The sequence below is a fragment of the Pogona vitticeps genome, chromosome 13 (genome assembly GCF_051106095.1).
Source record: "Pogona vitticeps strain Pit_001003342236 chromosome 13, PviZW2.1, whole genome shotgun sequence".
Classification (NCBI taxonomy): domain Eukaryota; kingdom Metazoa; phylum Chordata; class Lepidosauria; order Squamata; family Agamidae; genus Pogona; species Pogona vitticeps.
The window spans coordinates 14,807,572-14,827,110 of record NC_135795.1 but is presented as its reverse complement, the minus strand read 5'-3'; the positions used below and the strand labels follow the sequence as shown (position 1 = coordinate 14,827,110).

Genomic DNA, 19,539 nt, shown 5'->3' with positions numbered 1-19,539 from the left:
CAAGCCTGAAGTCCAAATTTTCTCCTTCACAGACCCTGCCATAGGCCATACTATGCCTGGAAATGGCTTAAAATGCCTTTATTTGTGGCAAGCAGAGGGGGGAGACACCAAGAAGGAACATAGGAAATGCCTAGATGGGCATTCCTGGTTTCATTTGGAGAGGTACTGGGAGACTCCTCCCCAATCTCCACAATAGGAAAGCCACCACTCCCTTAGGAATTATCTTTTTAAAAATTAAATCATTTTCATAGGGTGGCTCTTGTGTGACCAAGTATTTTCTGCAGAGATGCTCCTGGGACCTGCACTCTGCGTATCCCTGGTTTAGGGGGCTCAAGAGGGTCTGTGTGGCATACATGGCTCTGTCTCCCCAAAGAGGGAAATCTTCAAGGAATTCAAGGAAGGCAACTAAAGGTTGCTGCTGCTTTTCCACTGCCTTTCTTGACTGAGGCATATTGCCTCTCTCTGCCTTATGGCACAGCCAGCCCTGCACTTGTGAGCAGTTTTGCTTTGCAGGAACACAACTTTAGCTGCATAGAGCAGAACAAATTATTCATCCTCTCCCAACTGAAATGTTTCCTTAGATTAATGAATGCAGCTAGGTGCACTGACCTTTCATGTTTTTCTGGATGTGTTATGTCTCCTTTGGGGATTGTGCCACTCCTTCCTGCACCTGTGGAATTAAGAAGTTTGGAAAAAATCTCTTTAAAAAGTGGGGAAAAACAGCAATAGAAGAGTCAGTGCTGCTTCAGGAAGAAAAAAAAATCACCAGTTCCAGAGACATATTTTACAGGGCTTCTTGTCCATACCAAACAACAGACATTGTGAATGTTTTAGCCATGACCTCCTTCATAGGGCCAAAACATTTTTTTTTAATCTTGGGCTGCGGGACTCCACATCTTTGGCCCCTCACATCATGGCAACTCTGCCCCATGCATAGACTCTAAAGGCACAGGGGTACTCTTTGTACCATTTTTTTCTCATCAGAATGTGTGAATGTGCTATGGGGCACACATGGGTAGCTGGGGCCACATGCAGCCCATAGGCCACCATTACTCACTTTGATTGACAGTGTGGCCTGCCATTCCTTGTAGTTCATCATCCTCCAGCTCTTCGGTATTAAGGGACTTCAAGAAATCTGCAAAAGGTCCCTGTCTTTTTCCAAGTTCTTGACAAGTGCCTGTTTCAGAAATCTCACCACTTGTTACTACTATGATGTTGTCCACCTTGGGCAAAAGATGGACTGCATTGGTCACCAGAACACGAGTCTGGGGGAAAAAAGGGAAAACCAATGATATTATATGACATAATGATTCATTCTTAAAGCCATCAGACCAGCCTCTTAAATTCTGCAGTACTGCATAATTTTACTTCCCATTTCTAAATTCCCAGAATGTCAATGGTTAAATAACAGAATATCACATGTTATTTTTGGAGAGTAACAAAGGAAGAACTATACTGGTTTCCTGTCCTGCTTTCAAAGAGCAAAGGCCTATGCCAGTAACCGAGGTCCAGGAAGCAAGCAGAAGAAATGTCAGGGTCCGTCCACAAAGCAAGGCTTCACAGAGCCAGCAATACAATCAGGGTTCAAGAAGCAGTCCAGGTCTGGTTGTTTGGACATCTATCCATCAGGAGAACAAGGCACAGACTAGAGATGGGGACAAAGTGCCAAATGAAACATGAATTGCCCCCCCCACACACACACACTGGCCCAACGAACCATGAATCAACTGATTGGGTCTTTTTTTTTTTTTTAAGACAGCCCGTGGGATGGTGGAGGTTCAAAGATGTTTTGGGGTTGCTTTGCTGCTTCTGGCACAGGATGCCTTGACTGTGTGAATAGCATCATGAAATCTGATGATTACCCAAGAACATGGGGGCGCAACGTTGTGGCTAGTGTCAAAAAGCTGTGTCTCCACCAGAGGTCATGGGTCTTCCAGCAGGAAAATGACCCAAAACACACTTCAAAAAGCAGAAATGGTTACAAACAAAGCGCAGGAGAGTTCTGAAATGGCCAGCAATGAGTCCAGATTTGAATCCCATAGAACACCTGTGGGGAGATCACAAAACAGCAATTGGGAGAAGGCATCCTTCAAATCTGAAGGCCCTGGAGCAGTCTGCAAAAGAAGAGTGGTCCAAAATTCCAGTAGAGAGGTGTGAGAAAACTCATTCATGGTTACAGGAAGTGATTGATTTCAGTAATTTTTTCCAAAGGGGATGCTACCAAATATTAAGTTAAGGGTGCCAGTAATTTTGGCCAGTGCATTTTGGGGTTTCTGTGTGGGATTGTATCAGATTTGACTTTTCTTATCTTTTTTTATGTTGTTCCAACGCAAACCAAAGAAATGAACATGTGAGTACCAAAACATTTGCAACTGCAACAATTTCCTGAGAGAAGGGTTGCATTTTCTGACAGAATTGCAAGGGTGCCAATATTTTTGGCCATGACTGTACAGGTTTTAACAAAAATCCTAAGTATCTGTTAAATGGTTGTTGTAGGTTTTTCTGTCTGTTCTGACTCCTGTCCTCTGGAGATGCCGGCCATAGAGATTGGCAAAAAATCTTGAATAACCATTGGATCCCGGTCGTTAAAGCCTTCAAGAACACATACTTGTTAAATATCGGTGCAGTATGTATGCTGTTCCTAATATTGCCATTTTTGTAGCTCTGATGGTGTGATTTCTGAGATCTGCAACTGCTTACAGTACTGTGTGAAGTTTCTTGATATTGTTCCCAAAGCTCCAATGACTACAGGTACCAGTGAAGTGTGTTTCATCCACAAGCAAGATGTTTTGATTGCCAGGTCTCTGTACTTTGTTAGTTTTTCCAGTTCTTTATTTTCAACTCTGGCATCCCCTAGAATTACAATGTCAATGATCTAGACATTTATTAATTCTATTACTACTATGTTTGTCTGGTGTGTTATGTTCAAGGTATCTATCAGTTTGGATCCAGAATTCCCATATGATCTTGACTTTCTCATTTTCTGACACCTTCTCTACCATAGATTTTTGGAGGATGGCAAGTTATATTTTTCCATAATGTCCAGTGCACTAATTTTGCCACCATTCATGTCTAATTTTGTAATCTGTTTGTGCAATCTTCGGACATTCATAGATGAGGTGTGACACAGTTTCATCTTTTTCTTGGCAGAGTCCACATTTGCTGTTAGCACTAATTCCGTGGAACTTAGCTTTCATCGTGTTGGTTTGGAGTGCTTGTTCTTGTGCAACAAAAATCAAGCCTTTGGTTTCTTTCTTAAGAGTTCCCAGTTTCAGCTATGCCCATGTTGAATTATTATCATGTTTTCCATCAATATATCTCAGGTATTGTCCATTTAGTGGTTTATTTAAAATTTATTTTCAAATTGTTGTTTCTTATATTGAGCCTCTGTTTCTGTTGTTTTCAAAATATTCTCCTTAAGCAATTTTTCTGTTTGTACTGATATAATTTAGGCTTCTTTTTTCCTCTTCTGCTACCAGCTGTACTTTTAGTAATCCACTGCCTCCAAGTTTTCATGGTAAATATAATCTGTCCACTTCACGTTTTGGAAGCGTGATGCATATTCGTTAGTATTTGTGTTTTTTGATCTAATTCTTCTAGTTCACTTTGAGTCCAATCTATTGTTCCACCTGGGATATAATTACTGGAATGGCCCATGTGTTTATGATTTGATTGTATTTCCCCCATTTAATTTGGATTTTAATATTTTAAGGAGTCTTTTGATATATTCTCTTTTTGTCAGTTCTTTAACTTTTGTGTGCACGATGTTGTCTGCTTCTAGTATTCCAAGGTATTTATAATTCTTATAGTGATTTTATAATATTACCCTTTTAAACTCTATTCCGTTTAGTTTTTGGGTCTTGCCACGGTATATAAACAGAGTTGCACATTTGTCAATTCCAAATTTCATTTGGATATCTTCACTAAATATTTGCACTGTGTTTAGTAATGATTCTCTGTGGAACATTTTGCATATAATTTTAGGTCATCCATGTGTAGCAAACACCCTGTCTTCATATAAATATGAACCCCTTCATGGATTGCTGCCTTGTCGTGGCGAAGGGGCTTGAGTAACTCAGAGAAGCTATGGGCTATGCCGTGCAGGGACACCCGAGACGGACAGGACATAGTGGAGAGTTCCGACTAAACGCAATCCACCTGGAGTAGGAAATGGCAAGCCACTCCAGTATCTTTGCCAAGAACACCTCATGATCAGAAACAAAAGGCTAAAAGATATGACGCTGGAAGATGGGCCCCTCAGGTCGGAAGGCGTCCAACATGCTACTGAGGAAGAGTGGAGGACAAGTACAAGTAGCTCCAGAGCTAATGAAGTGGTTGGGCCAAAGCCGAAAGGACGCTCAGCTGTGGACGTGCCTGGAAGTGAAAGGAAAGTCCAATGCTGTAAAGAAAAATACTGCATAGGAACCTGGAATGTAAGATCTATGAACGTTGGGAAGCTGGAGGTGGTCAAACAGGAGATGGCAAGAATAAACATCGACATCCTGGGCATCAGTGAACTAAAATGGACAGGAATGGGCGAATTCAGCTCAGATGATTATCATATCTACTACTGTGGGCAAGAATCCCGTAGAAGGAATGGAGTAGCCCTCATAGTCAACAAAAGAGTGGGAAAAGCTGTAATGGGATACAATCTCAAAAATGATAGAATGATGTCAATACGAATCCAAGGCAGACCATTCAACATCACAATAATCCAAGTTTATGCACCAACCAGCATTGCTGAGGAAACTGAAATTGAACAATTCTATGAAGATTTACAACACCTTCTAGAACTGACACCAAAGAAAGATGTTCTTCTCATTCTAGGGGACTGGAATGCTAAAGTAGGGAGCCAAGAGATAAAAGGAACAACAGGGAAGTTTGGCCTTGGAGTTCAGAACGAAGCAGGACAAAGGCTAATAGAGTTTTGTCAAGAGAATAAGCTGGTCATCACAAACACTCTTTTCCAACAACACAAGAGGCGACTCTATACATAGAAATCACCAGATGGGCAATATCGAAATCAGATTGATTATATTCTCTGCAGCCAAAGATGGAGAAGCTCTATACAGTCAGCAAAAACAAGACCTGGAGCTGACTGCGGTTCTGATCATCAGCTTCTCACAGCAAAATTCAAGCTTAGACTGAAGAGAGTAGGAAAAACCACTGGGCCACTCAGGTATAATCTAAACCAAATCCCTTATGAATACACAGTGGAAGTAAAGAACAGATTTAAGGAACTAGATTTGGTGGACAGAGTGCCTGAAGAACTTTGGATAGAGGCTCGTAACATTGTCCAGGAGGCAGCAACGAAAACCATCCCAAAGAAAAGGAAATGCAAGAAAGCAAAGTGGCTGTCCAACGAGGCCTTAGAAATAGCAGAGAGGAGAAGGGAAACAAAATGCAAGGGAGATAGGGAAAGTTACAGAAAATTGAATGCAGACTTCCAAAGAATAGCAAGGAGAGACAAGAGAGCCTTTTTAAATGAACAATGCAAAGAAATAGAGGAAGATAACAGAAAAGGAAAGACCAGAGAGCTGTTCAGGAAAATTGGACATATTAGAGGAACATTTTGCGCAAAGATGAACATGATAAAAGACAAAAATGGGAGGGACCTAACAGAAGCAGAAGACGTCAAGAAGAGGTGGCAAGAATACACAGAGGAATTATATCAGAAAGATTTGGATATCCCGGACAACCCAGACAATGTAGTTGCTGACCTTGAGCCAGACATCCTGGAGAGTGAAGTCAAGTGGGCCTTAGAAAGCCTGGCTAACAACAAGGCCAGTGGAGGTGATGGCATCCCAGTTGAACTATTTAAAATCTTGAAAGATGATGCTGTTAAGGTGCTACATTCAATATGCCAGCAAGTTTGGAAAACCCAACAGTGGCCAGAGGATTGGAAAAGATCAGTCTACATCCCAATCCCAAAGAAAGGCAGTGCCAAAGAATGCTCCAACTACCGAACAATTGCACTCATTTCGCACGCTAGCAAGGTTATGCTCAAAATCCTGCAAGGTAGGCTTCAGCAGTATGTGGACCGAGAACTCCCAGAAGTACAAGCTGGATTCCGAAGAGGTAGAGGAACTCGAGACCAAATTGCTAACTTGCGCTGGATTATGGAGAAAGCCAGAGAGTTCCAGAAAAATATCTACTTCTGCTTCATTGACTATGCGAAAGCCTTTGACTGTGTGGACCACAACAAACTATGGCAAGTTCTTAAAGAAATGGGAGTGCCTGACCACTTTATCTGTCTCCTGAGAAACCTATATGTGGGACAGGAAGCAACAGTTAGAACTGGTCATGGAACAACTGAGTGGTTCAAAATTGGGAAAGGAGTACGGCAAGGCTGTATATTGTCCCCCAGCTTATTTAACTTATATGCAGAATACATCATGCGGAAGGCTGGACTGGAAGAAACCCAAGCCGGAATTAAGATTGCCGGAAGAAATATCAACAACCTCCGATATGCAGATGATACCACTCTGATGGCAGAAAGTGAGGAGGAATTAAATAACCTCGTAATGAGGGTGAAAGAGGAGAGTGCAAAAAATGGTCTGAAACTCAACATCAAAAAAACTAAGATCATGGCCACTGGTCCCCTCACCTCCTGGGAAATAGAAGGGGAAGATATGGAGGCAGTGTCAAATTTTATCTTCCTGGGCTCCATGATCACTGCAGATGGAGACAGCAGCCCTGAAATTAAAAGACGCCTTCTTCTTGGGAGGAAAGCGATGACAAATCTTGACAGCATCTTGAAAAGCAGAGACATCACCTTGCCAACAAAAGTCCGAATAGTCAAAGCTATGGTTTTTCCTGTCGTGATGTATGGAAGTGAGAGCTGGACCATAAAGAAAGCAGACCGCCGAAGAATTGATGCCTTTGAATTGTGGTGCTGGAGGAGGCTCTTGAGAATCCCCTGGACTGCAAGGAGAACAAACCTATCAGTTCTAAAGGAAATCAACCCTGAGTGCTCACTGGAAGGACAGATCCTGAAGCTGAGGCTCCAGTACTTTGGCCATCTCATGAGAAGAAAAGAGTCCTTGGAAAAAACCTTGATGTTAGGAAGGTGTGATGGCAAGAGGAGAAGGGGACGACCGAGGATGAGATGGCTGGACAGTGTCTGCGAAGCAACCAACATGAACCTGACACAACTCCGGGAGGCAGTAGAAGACAGGAGGGCCTGGCGTGCTCTGGTCCATGGGGTCACGAAGAGTCGGACACGACTAAACGACTAAACACACACACTAAATATTTGCACTGTGTTTAGTAATGATTCTCTGTGGAACATTTTGCATATAATTTTAGGTCATCCATGTGTAGCAAACACCCTGTCTTCATATAAATATAATGGTATTGGCCTGTACCAATGGGAGCTGTTGGGAGGCAGAGCCAGAGAAACCAGGAGGGAGGGGTGAGTCAGTTTAAGGTCAGTCAGTTTAAGTCAGAGAGGAGAGTCTGACGTGAGAGGGACTGAGAGTCAGAGATGAGGTAGAAGTAGAAGTTAGTCTGTGGTAGTTAGAGAGAGTAGCAGAGTTAGGAGTTAAGAGTGTGGAACTTATAGAGAACTAAGAGAGTTAAGGGTGAAACAAGTTATTACTAATATAATGAATATATTAAAGTCTGTGAAGAACCTGCTTAAGTAAACTAATCAATAAACCTGTATTATTCAACTTTATACTCAGCTTGGATCTCAGTCTTTCTAATTAAAGGGTGTTGACAGAGGTCAACTGGTGGCAAAGGGATACTCATATTGGGATACTTGGGTGAGCTCTGTGTTTGGTGAAACAAGCACGGGCCACATGGGTAAATATCACACCATATATAACAGATGATTGCTTTTTTCCTGCTTGTTGTGAAATATGATAGCCCAATCCAGTTTTATTTAAAATTATTGACACGGGGATTGGCGAGATGTTAAACAGCAGTGGTGACAAAGAATCCCCCTGAAATAGTCCTCTTTTGATGCTAACTTCCCTGATTTCTTTGCCACAGGCCATTAAGACCGTTTCCCATTTTTCCATGTTTTTCTTGAGAAACTTCTGAATGTTTTTAGTAATCCCAAACATTTTTAGGCAGGTGTTTATCCAGCTGTGTCACACTGAGTCCAATGGCTTTTTATAGTCTATCCAGACCATGTTAATGTTTGTTTTTTGTCTTTTTGCATTCTTCAGTATCATTTTATCAATAATCTTTTGTGCCTCTTGACTTTTTAAGGTTCCCTGTTCAATAGGGTATAGGGAGTTTTCAGTTAAGTAAGTAATTATACATTGTGTTGTAAGTACTCTTCTGAGGAGCTTGAACACTGTTGAACGGCATGTAATTTGTCAATAATAACTGGATTCATTGCCCTTTTGATGATGTTTTATTATCAGAAATGTGAGACCTGTTGTCATCCTGTCTTCAGTTGTAGAATTTTGAAATAAGTGGTTAAATTGCACTGCTATATGTTGATAGAGACTTGTTCGATGCTTTCATCAAAATCCATGCAGCTCATCTGGACCAGATACACTCCAATTTTTTTCATAGCCTTTATTTGCCTCTTACTAATATCAGTTGTTATTACAACATCATCCATTTATTTTCATTGAGTTTCATTACAAATGTATGTAAAGTGACATTTCTTTAATCTGAGTATTGCACTTCGGAAAAAGAAATCAAGTGCACAGTTACAAGATTAATTAATTTTGTAATGGAGATAAAAAGTCAAGGGTTAATAAGAAGGGCTGGTATAAACTGCAAAAAGTAGGAGGATTAGGACTTCCTAATTTAAGGTAATTAAACTAATATGGCTGAATATGGAAAAAGAAAAAAATTATCTGAACACTGCAAATATCTTCTTACACAATATAATAAACTACAGTAAAAATTAAAATCCCTTCTTTAAAAATTAGTTTTTAATTTGGAATAATTTTGGAAAAATACATATCCCATCAATTTCTCCATTTTATATGATGGGAGAATTGGAGAAATTCCCAAGAAACTTGAAATGAACCTTCCAACTGAGAAGTCTACCAGATGAGACATGACGATGCCAGTAAGAAATGGCCGGTAATTGAAAGTTTATTCTTCCTCCCCATCTGTCAAAAGAGATACCTGGGTAATCTAGTTGAATGCTTCTGGAGACCAGTTCTGGACTAAATAAACTTTAGGTCTGATCCAGCAAGATAAGTTTTAGAGTCAAATAGGCTTATGTCACTAAGAGAAGAAATAATAAGCATGATTGTGCTATATAGTGTTCCATGCATGGTACAAGCATGGGATTGGAGAATTCGGGTGTGATCAGATGGTGATATCGCTCATGCTTTGGACCACTTGTGGCACAGTCTGACTTGAGTTATCTTTCTGCAACCAATGAGGTACAGGAAATCATAAACCAGCCTTATCTTGCTTCATGTCTGATCCAGATCTTTTTGGCCCAGAGGTGAGGCTACTCTTTTTTATTATTATTATTATTTTTGAGATGGGCTGGAGCAATAGGGACCTGATTGCATGTGCACAAGAGAGTTGTTTTAAAGGCAATTTCACCCAGCACTCTCCAATGCAATTCAGCATCCCCATCTGATCACACTCTTAGCTGGGTTTGGTTTTCCTGGCCAATTGGGAAGCAGAAACAAAGTGGACAAGCCCTCCTTGTCAGTCCTGAGTGGACCTGAGACTGGAAGTCCTTTTTCTGTCTGCTGGGGAAAAGGCATAAGCATGCTGTGAACCTCTCAATCAGGCACCAAATAGTTTGGGGCTCCATATCCTATGTGGAACCAAGGCTGTGGTGGCTGTAATCAAAATAAAGTTGTGGCTAAACATCATTCCCATTTATAGAATGCATCTGTGTCCCTCGTGCTGCTCCCTCCAGATCTGTAGCTGTTCAGCTTACAATCATCATGGTTAGCTTGTTGAATAACATATATAGCACGACCCCCATATTTGTTGGATCACTATCCACTGATTCGCTTATCCACAGTCTGAAAATAATAAAAAATATTAAAAGAAAAATCCAAGAAATATATTTCTAAAGGTGAAGTTACTAAAACTGGCCACTAGAGTGATCCAGAAACCATGATATGTACAGCATTCACTAGAGAAATATATTTCTATAACATCATTACCAAAACTGGCCACTAGATGGAATCAAAGACCATAACATTTGCTATTAAAGTAGAATTCACTATAATTCACATTTTTCAGCATCCACAGGAGGGGGCTTGGAACCAATCCCTCGTGGATATGCGGGTCCTACAGTAGAGGCAAGTGTGCCTGTGCTCCTAATTCAAAATTGAACCCTAAGTGAAGGAAGGAAAGGCAGAAAGGGAAAGAGAAAGAGAGAGGTAGATGTGCATCTAAGTACCTTATTTTTCAATAAGCCTTTTGGTCCAATTACTTGTTCAAATATGTGCTGGCCGACTGGGGCATCAACAGCAGAAAGGGGGTCATCCAGTAGGTAAAGCGCTGCCTTCTTGTAAATGGCACGAGCCAAGCAAATCCTTTGTTTCTGTCCTCCAGAAATATTGATCCCCTGTTTTGCAATATACTTTTTTTTCTTTATCTGAAATTCTCTTACACAAAATTGCAGGGTTTAAAAATAATACAAAGGCATTTTCACAAATACCTGGGATTTATAATTCCCCCTGTTTCCTCTGGTTTTCAAACCCTAGTTTTTCTAAAACGTAGCTTTGAGTTTTGTGCTTGCAAACTATGCCAGGCCCAAATTCCAGGCATTCCAAGCCCTTCATACACCTGGGGGGAGGGCATCACCAGTTCATCTAGTTTGTTATCACCTGCACTGGCACTCCCCATCATGGTGCCCCGGAAATGTGTTAGACTGCAACACTCATCCCCATGCAATATAGCCAATAGGAAATAATTACATGGCAGATCAGATATAGGAAGTGCACAAAAGGGTGGCATAAAAGGTAAAATTATGTATAGCAGGAATGTAAACCCCATGTTTTTATTTTAAGCACTTGTTTTGCATGCCTTGCCTTTGTGTTATGCAGAATGAACGCAACAAAAACCAAAATTTAAAATACTACATATAATACATATATTTAAGCAATCATAGATGAAGAATATGAAGAATGACTCATATCTGGGATCATTTAAGAGAATGTAAAATTCCTCACCCAATGTAAAATTCCTCACCCAACAACAGATCCTAACCTCCAAGGAAGGCAAAAAAATGAAACAAGAACCTTTTCTCCAATTTGTGTTTGACTTCCAGCAGGGAAGCTATCAATGTCTGGGAGCAGCGCGCAAGCTTCAACCACCCTGTCATACCACCTCTGGTCCAACTTTTCTCCAAACGTGATGTTGTCTTCCACAGAAGCATTTTGGATCCATGATTCTTGGGGAGCAAATGCCACTGAGCCCTGTGTGATATTAAAGTAACAAAGGAGGATGAGCAGAAAGCAGCACTGGTGACATTCCATACATTCCACGCAGAGAAAGCTAATCTCAGTTTTTCATTAAAATAAAAAAAGGAATTAAAAGTTCTAATCCTAACTATTATGGAGAAAGGCTAGAAAATGTTTAAGACATTTCAAAGTACAAGTGCACAAGTTTTTCCCACCCCAAAATTTGAAAAAATATCTTTATCATTTGAACTACGAATCCCAGAATACCTCAGCAACCTGTCAAGCTTGCAGGGGAATTCTGTGAACTGAAGTTCAAAAAGGAACTTATTCAGCCTCTGATCCATTACATTTGGTCAAGGATGTAATTATGGCATTTGGATTTCAATATGCAACCTTAATAGTCTTGAATGACAATAAAGCAAACTATTCTAAGCTTCAGATCTGCTTTTGAAGCTAAAAACAAAAAACTAACCCCACATAAGAAAAAAAGAGGTTACCTTCACTGCTACAGAGCCTTCTAATCTTTGCAGCTCACCAAGTAACGCTGAGAGGAGTGATGATTTCCCAGCTCCCACCTGGCCAACCACAGCATACAGACTGCCCCGGGTTATAGTCAGGTTGATCCTGTAAAGTTGGAGCCACACATCCCAATGGGTGTTTACAGGTAGGACATAACTAAAGTGGAGTGGGGGTTAGTGGCTATAGCTGTGGTAGAGCACTTGCTTTGCACACAGAAGGTCCCAGATTCAATCCAGGCATCTCCAACCAAGACTGGGGAAATTCCTTTTGGAAACCATGAAGAGCTGGTGTCAGCTCAAGGGACTCAGTGTCAGACCACTTCCCATGCTTCTATGAACCGAAAGTGTTGAGATGATAGTGGTGGTGACCCTGGACCTCAAACAGCCAGCCTTGACCATTCTTGCAACAAGGGCCAATAGCACCTCTTCAGACACGAGGCAGAAGGAAAAGTGGCAATGTGGCACCTGTTACCTGTTGCAACTGCCTGCTGATGCCAATGTGGGGCCACTTACAGGGATGGCATGGGGAGGAAGAAGATGGCCACAGTGACAACATTAGCAGGGATGGTTTTGCATATCTGTTTTAAGTTACAGTGGTGCCCCGCATAGCGACGATAATTCGTTCCAAAAAAATAGTCGCTACACGGATTCCTCGCTATGCGGAACAAAGAAGCCCATAGGAATGCATTAAAACACGTTTAATGCGTTCCTATGAGCAAAAAACTCACCGTTCTGCGAAAATCCTCCATGCGGCCACCATCTTCACTGCCCGGTAAGCGAGCAAAGGGCGCAAAAACACTGCGAGTGGCCATTTTATATACCCAGTGGCCATTTTGGAACCGCAGATCAGCTGTTTTTAAAACATCGCAATGCGATCACAAAAATGATCAAAAAAAAACACATTGCTATGCGGATTCGTCGTTAAACGAATCGCTCGTTATGCGGGGCACCACTGTATTTCATTGTTTTGATGCTGGGTGTCAGAAGGATAGAGGAGAAATAAAATAAAACAGTCAAAATTCTGCTGATTTGTTCTGGGTGATTTATCTGACAGCCATATTCCTTCTCAAGGGAAAAAAAACTGAAAAACAAAAGACCCAAGTTGTTCATAACCCCTTTACCTTTTAAGGCATGGAGGGCTTTCTCTGCACCAGCTGAAAGTTCCATTCCTTATCATGATGCAATCCTGGGCTAAGAAACAAACGAGGCATAAAGGACCAACAGGTTCAGATATCTTTAGTATCACCACAAGATCTGCTGTAAGTGCTTAGAATGCCAGGCTAGTGTTGAGCAGACCGAGCTTCAAATGGCCACTTGACCCTGAAGCCCATTGGGTGACTCGTGTGTCAGTTATTATCTGCTAAACTAGCCACCTTGCAGAGGCCCTGCAAGGATAAAAATAGAGAGAATGGTAATGGACATTGCTTGGTGCCCTGAGCTACTGAGAAGAAAAGGAAATATAACAAATCCACATTGTGCTAACAAGATCTTTTGCTACCTAAGATACTGTTGCAACTCAGTTTACACTCAAGAAGATGCCTGTCTTTCCATGGGGAAGAGGATAGATTCAGGGACTCCTCACATTTCCTAGACTGCCTTTCACCTGCACTGACCTCCCTTCAACCTTAGATTGCTCTTCTTAGGGTTGTTGGTGTTATTTCCATCCTTCTCACACCTCTTTCTTGTTCCTTCAAGGAGGAGACATCTTGCCTTTGTTCCCTGCAGATGAAGTGGGCATCCATGGCTCCTGGCAGTGCCAACTTGGGATGCAACTTCATGGTCAAACACGGTGGGATTTGCTCCACTTTTAAAATGCGTTAATTCACAGGTTTTTTATTGGCCACATGATGCAAAGGCTGATTTGAATTGTATTTTCGAAGGCTTTCACGGCTGGGATCTGATGATTGTTGTGGGTTTTTCAGGCTCTTTGGCCATGTTCTGAAGTTTGTTCTTCACCAGTCTCTGTGGCCAGCATCTTCGGAGGACAGGAGTCAGAACTCTGTCTGTGCTCTGTTGCAATTTGTTGGATAGTTGAGTATTTCTAGCTGTGGGAACAGCTTTTGTCCTTTTCAGGAGATTGGGTGATGATCTGTCACTGTGATTGATGGGTGCCGTTAGCTGTTTTTTGTGTTCAGTGATCACTGGTCCTTGTGGCTGGGTAGATTGCTTTGACCTTTTGCAGGCTGTATTTTTCAGTGCTGGGAGCCAGGCTTTGTTTCAACTTTCTTCTTTTTTGTCGAAGTTACAGTGCTGGTGTTTGTGGATTTCAATGGCTTCCTTGTGCAGTCTAACATAATGATTGCTGGTGTTGTCCAGTACTCCAGCATTTTGAAATAGAATTTCATGTCCAGCTTCTGCCGATTTTTCTAGTTGTTTTAGTCTGCAGTGTCTCTCATGTTCTTTGATTCTGATATGAATGCTGCACTTTGTGGTTCCAATATATACCTGCCCACAACTGCAAGGTATCCGGTATATTCCTGCAGTGATGAGGGGGTCCCTTTTGTCCTTTGCTGACTCTAACATTTGTTGTTTTTTTATCGTGGGCCTGAATACTGTTTGTAGGTTATGTATTTTTCAAATGTTTCCCCATTCGGTCCGTGACCCTTTTGATGTATGGCAGAAATATTTTATTTGTGGGTTGCTGTTTTTCTTCTTCAGCCATTAAACTAAGAAAACAACACCGAACTGAAGAAGAAAAACAGCAACCCACAAATAAAGTGATGATGCCCCAGGACCAAGAGGGCTACACTGTAACTGGCCTGCAGATCATACATTGATCAAGTGGAATTGAAGGATCAGGGATGTATTTCCACAACACTAGATTACTAAATTACCAGAGACAGTTGATTTGGTTCATGCTAAAGTGAAAAAAATATGTTGCTGTTGTATTGCTAAAAGAGAGTCCCACAAAGTGAAGAAAAAAGTCAGATAGACAGTACTTACTGCCATCTAAAGGAGTAGAGTCTAGTTTAGTCTGTTCCAGATCTTCAAGACAAAGAAAGGCAGCTAAACGATTTATGGAAACTTTGGCCTAGAAAAAAGCACATATATGTGGCACTCCTCGTCACAGTTATGCAGTGTAGCCATATGAAAAGTCAACCTGAGACTCACCTGCATAACAGCATTGATGGAAAATGGAAGAAAAGAGTGAGCTGTGTTGAGTATGTTGACCAGAGCCAGAGAGATAAATGCCTTCTGTGCATTCAAGATGTTTCTGCTGTCTGCCAGCGTGTAGACTGCGAACATGATGAATGAAATCTGTAGAGGAACAATGGGAAAACAGGTGAATGGCGTAGATACAGAAAGAACCAACTCTTAGGGTGTCAAAAAGTGCTCACCAGAAATGTAGACGAGTGGAAAGAAGTGAGAGATGCAGAGAAGAGAAACTGAGACTTCTTGAGAGCTTGCAGTTCTTGGGTTCGGATTCCTAACATTGTGTCCATAAAATTCTTCTCCCAGCCATGTAGCTTGAGGTTTTTAATGTTGGCGAGAATGGCTCTGGTGAGCTTTGCACGACTGTCCTTATGCTTCATCTGAGCTTCCTGGGAAATAGAGCCTAATTTGTAAAACGATCAGCATTGCTGGTGTAAAAAAATGCAGCTTTGTGGAGTTTGTTTTTGCTTTAGAAAACAGGCTGACCCTGCTGTCATTCTACGGCAATAATTCCTAACACCAGAAGGTTGGAGGACATACTTTCTTGCTACAGTTCCTAGAATCCCAGACTTTGCAGAGAAAACGTCTCAAGTCAGCATGCAGTATCTCTGGGCAAGGCTTGGCAAGATGCCTGTCTGAACATTTAGAGAGCTGCTGCTAGTCATCCCTTTCTAACCTGGTCTATTTTGATTGGAACAAATTACATCTCACATCAGATCTGTAAAGTGCTAGATTGGAGAAGCCCGGCATAGACAGAGCTGGCAGTGTGATAGTGGGATTTGTAGTCATTTCTGCCAGGCAGAAGGCTGTTGTACCAATACTGTATAGATAAATAAGTGATATCACATGAATATAAAAGTAAAGTATTTAAATCCTAAAATTGGATGACTATTCATAGGAAACAAGACATACCTGGAGCCAACTTCTCTTTTTGGAAATGAAAAAGTTCATTGGCAAGAGAAACAGAAACACCACGACTGCAGTCAGAGCAGATACTCCCAAAAGCTAAGAGGATCCAAAAACACAAAGTAAAAGCAGGATGTAAGTGAAAAAGAGAGAGAATACTTATACTCTGAGTTCTGTGGCTAAAATAGAAGATAAAGATCTAGGAGGCTTCTTGGAATAAAATACATTTGGGTTCAAAGAGACTCCTCGGCTTTCTTTTTCCATCACTATTGCTACTTAAGAGGAATGGGAATTATATTTTCTTTTCTTTTACCTGCCAAAGAAATACAAAGCAGATGATAATCCGGATGGGGGCGAGCCAAGTCCCATTAAAATAAATAAGGAAATCCATGAGTTTTTGCACATCGACAGACACCAGGTTGACTATTTCACCAACTGTTGTTGCTTTCTTGGCTGTGTTTGATGTGACTAAGATCTACAGAAGAGAAAATCAAACCAACAATTCACAGACTGGAACAGACAGTAGCTAGCACCCAGAGATGACTCAACATTAAATAGGCCTCTGTTAATAAACACTCCCAGTATCCCAACACAATTCAACATTAAATGCTAGGGATGTGACTTTTGGGGGGAAATAACTGCCAGTTCCATAATTCAGGAGGAACCACCATTACCTCAGTCCAAATTATGGGACTGGGAATCATTGAAAGGCAGAAGGTAGAGGAGCCCTCTTACTAGAGATGGGCATGACTTGGAAAAAATGATGACTCATCATGATTTGTAGTCAAAAAATCACACAATTATTTTTTCCCAACAGACAAATCAATTTGTCTTTCCTTTAAAACCTGTAAAATGCCCCCCCCTCAGGCACCTAGGGACACCAAAATGACAGAGAAGCTTCCACCAACTCTCCTCTACAAGTGTTGTACGTTTGGTGAAGTTTGGGTTTCAGACATCCATGTTATACGCCTACAAAGACAGCACCGCCCCTGGAAAATACCTTCCAGGCACCTAGAGACATCAAAATCACAGATACACATCTGCTGACTCTCCTCTACAATCTCTCCAGGTTTGGTGAAGTTTAGCTTTTGGATGTTTGAGTTAGACACCCACAAAGTGGGCATCCCCAGGAAAGGGGACGAGAGAGATGAGGTTGCAGAGAGAGACATAGGTGGCATAGCGGCAGGGAGAGGCATTTTCCTTCAATTTGCACAGGTGGTGAAGTAGCAGGCATTTTCCTCCGACATCCAGAGTTACTTGACATACAGGCAGGCTTGTTTCCCCCAAGTTTCAGAAGCAGAGAGGTAGGTGTGTTGTCCTGGGGGTCAGAGGTGGCTGGTAGAAAGGTAGGATTGTTCTCTGAAGGGCGCAGGTTGCTGGCAGAGAAGCAGATCTGTGGCACAGGTGGGAGACAGGCAGGCACACTGGTTTCCTGGAGTGGCAGAGGCAGCCGAGGGGGTGAAGGGACTGACGGAGGCGGATCTGTATTTGGTGGGTTGAGGATGCAGAAAGGCTGGGATAGGATCCCTCACCTCATTGGGTTCCATGAAGGGAAACCCAACAAGACAAGGTTCACATTGATGAACAGCCTCCCCATGGTTAACAGATGCAGATGGGAGTGGTGGTGTCACAGCACGTCTCCGAGAGAGGAGAAGACACGCTCATTCTGGACACCGGTAGGGAGGATGGAGAGGAGGTCCATGGCCACAGTGGAGTGCCATGCCCACTTTTTGTACCCAGTACTGGAGCGGTTCTGATGGGGCGGGCTGGGGTACTCTGGCACCATGCCTCTGCAGAGTCCTCTTCTGCCACCTATCTGCCTTCCCTGGGAGGGCAACTCCCCAGCTCACCACTGAGCTCCAGAAACGTGAGCTGGCGCCCTTGCCAACAGAAGGCCCTGCCTGTGGCTGCTGGGAGCCCCACATCTTCCTCACACCCTTGCATTGCCAGCTTTCCACACATGCGTGGCACTCCCACCACCCTGTAAACCTCACTGGAGAGCTCCGTTCTCCACTCCTCCAGCTCCGAAGCATGAAGACCTGTCTCTGCAGGCAGGATGGAGTCACTTCTGCACAATGGCCGGCAACCTCTACGCCAAGGCCACAAAAGTAGAGTGGACCCCTGAAACGGGCAGACTGCAGAGCCCTGTCAAGGGGGATAAATTGCCCCAGGCTTGCATCACAACCACAGACAACATTCTGAAGGGGCTTGAATACCAGAAACTCATAAGCGATGTTCCTCCCCATCGCCTGAGATGTGCCGCAGCTGCAGACGAACGGCCCTCTACCCTGGTGGCAGGACAGGTGCCTCTTCCTGCAGTCCTGCTGCCGATCCCTTGCCACTCTTCAGGATCTTTGGCTGCCACCAGTGGGCTGTGTGAGTCGGAGATAAGACTAGTGACCTCCACTCCATAGGTTGGCTGTGAAGTGGATATTATGCTCCTGGGCCCATGACACCTGGGCACAGCTGTCACAGACCACCCCCCACATGGAGTCATAGAGGGATGACAGGACTTTTCGGCTGGTGGTTCTCCGGGAGGGGTGGTGTACCAAGAAAAAAAATGGAGCAAATGGTGGAAGGCTGGGGTGGTGACAGTGCACAATGGAAGCTCGAGCAGGGCAGTTATCTCAGTGACGAGTGCCCAAACCCTGTGCTTTGGCCCTGGACCATCTGCTGAAGGTCACTGCAGCCTCAATGGGAACTTCGTCTATGGCCTGCCTCAAGCTCCCACCTGCAGGAGCCCCCATGGCAGTCTTTTTCAACGGTAGCGCCTCCCTCTCCCTCCCCACCTTCTCCCCCTGGTGCTGGTCTCTTCCTCCCCCAGATGTTGACAAACAGCCTTCCCCAGATGGAAGCCTTGGGTGGTGGCTCTCCAGATGCTGGTGGAGGGCGATGGAGGAAAGATGTTTGGGGTTGGAGCCCCTGCAGACCATCATAATGCAGGCACTGCAGGATGCCATGTGTGGGTCATCGTTGAAAGTAGTGAAATATAGGGAGCCTCTGTCCTCTTTGCCACGACGACGGCTCCACTGCCTGCCCCTGTCTGCTGCTGGCCTGGGAAGACTGCGTGGTGCTTGTCTAGGAGGACTGAAGAGAGGGATCTGGCGACAGGAGTGGTGGTGGTGGTGGTGGAACCTGCCTTGCCACTCCTGGTCCAGAGGACTGGGAGGACTCCAGACCCGCTGCAGCCTCAGGTGGCTATGCTTCTGCCTCCACCTGCAAGCCCACCAGAGGAGGAACAGTGGTGGCCGATCTGCTGGGGGGGGGCTCTTCCCCTTTGAGACCACCTGCCGGCCACGCATGTTCCGGTCAGTGCTCTAACCCCTACTCCTAACGCACAGACACAGTCGGATTTCCAGATAGAGGGGAGGGGAGAGGGCTTGCTTCCAAATAAAAGAAGAAATTAAGTTGGCAGATCCCAGGGAGAGTTGTAATAAAAGAGTATTTTTAAAACAAGGGAGGGTCCGTAGAGGGGAGAAACAGAAAGGTGAAACAAGAGGACTCGAAAAAAATATCCCATATCACCCACTATAAGCCTGAACTGGAGCCAACCTAATTGCTGAATTTTGGGGAGGAAAACATACTTTTTTAAAATACAGAGGGAGTAGTAG

General features: G+C 43.2%; 1 protein-coding gene across 3 annotated transcripts in view; it reads right to left on the bottom strand.

Moving 5' to 3' along the window:
* Positions 1-19,539, bottom strand: part of ABCC6 (ATP binding cassette subfamily C member 6) — a 62,010-nt gene that overhangs the window by 23,369 nt on the left and 19,102 nt on the right. For all 3 annotated transcript variants that reach the window (XM_020814121.3, XM_072982794.2, XM_078381243.1), the window contains 11 exons: positions 16,242-16,403; positions 15,935-16,027; positions 15,208-15,411; positions 14,981-15,127; positions 14,813-14,900; positions 12,991-13,060; positions 11,849-11,975; positions 11,190-11,366; positions 10,346-10,513; positions 1,058-1,265; positions 610-670 (listed from right to left, as the gene is read on the bottom strand). In XM_020814121.3, the coding sequence (XP_020669780.3) occupies positions 610-670; positions 1,058-1,265; positions 10,346-10,513; positions 11,190-11,366; positions 11,849-11,975; positions 12,991-13,060; positions 14,813-14,900; positions 14,981-15,127; positions 15,208-15,411; positions 15,935-16,027; positions 16,242-16,403 (1,505 nt within the window). The remainder of the gene's footprint in view (positions 1-609; positions 671-1,057; positions 1,266-10,345; positions 10,514-11,189; positions 11,367-11,848; positions 11,976-12,990; positions 13,061-14,812; positions 14,901-14,980; positions 15,128-15,207; positions 15,412-15,934; positions 16,028-16,241; positions 16,404-19,539) is intronic.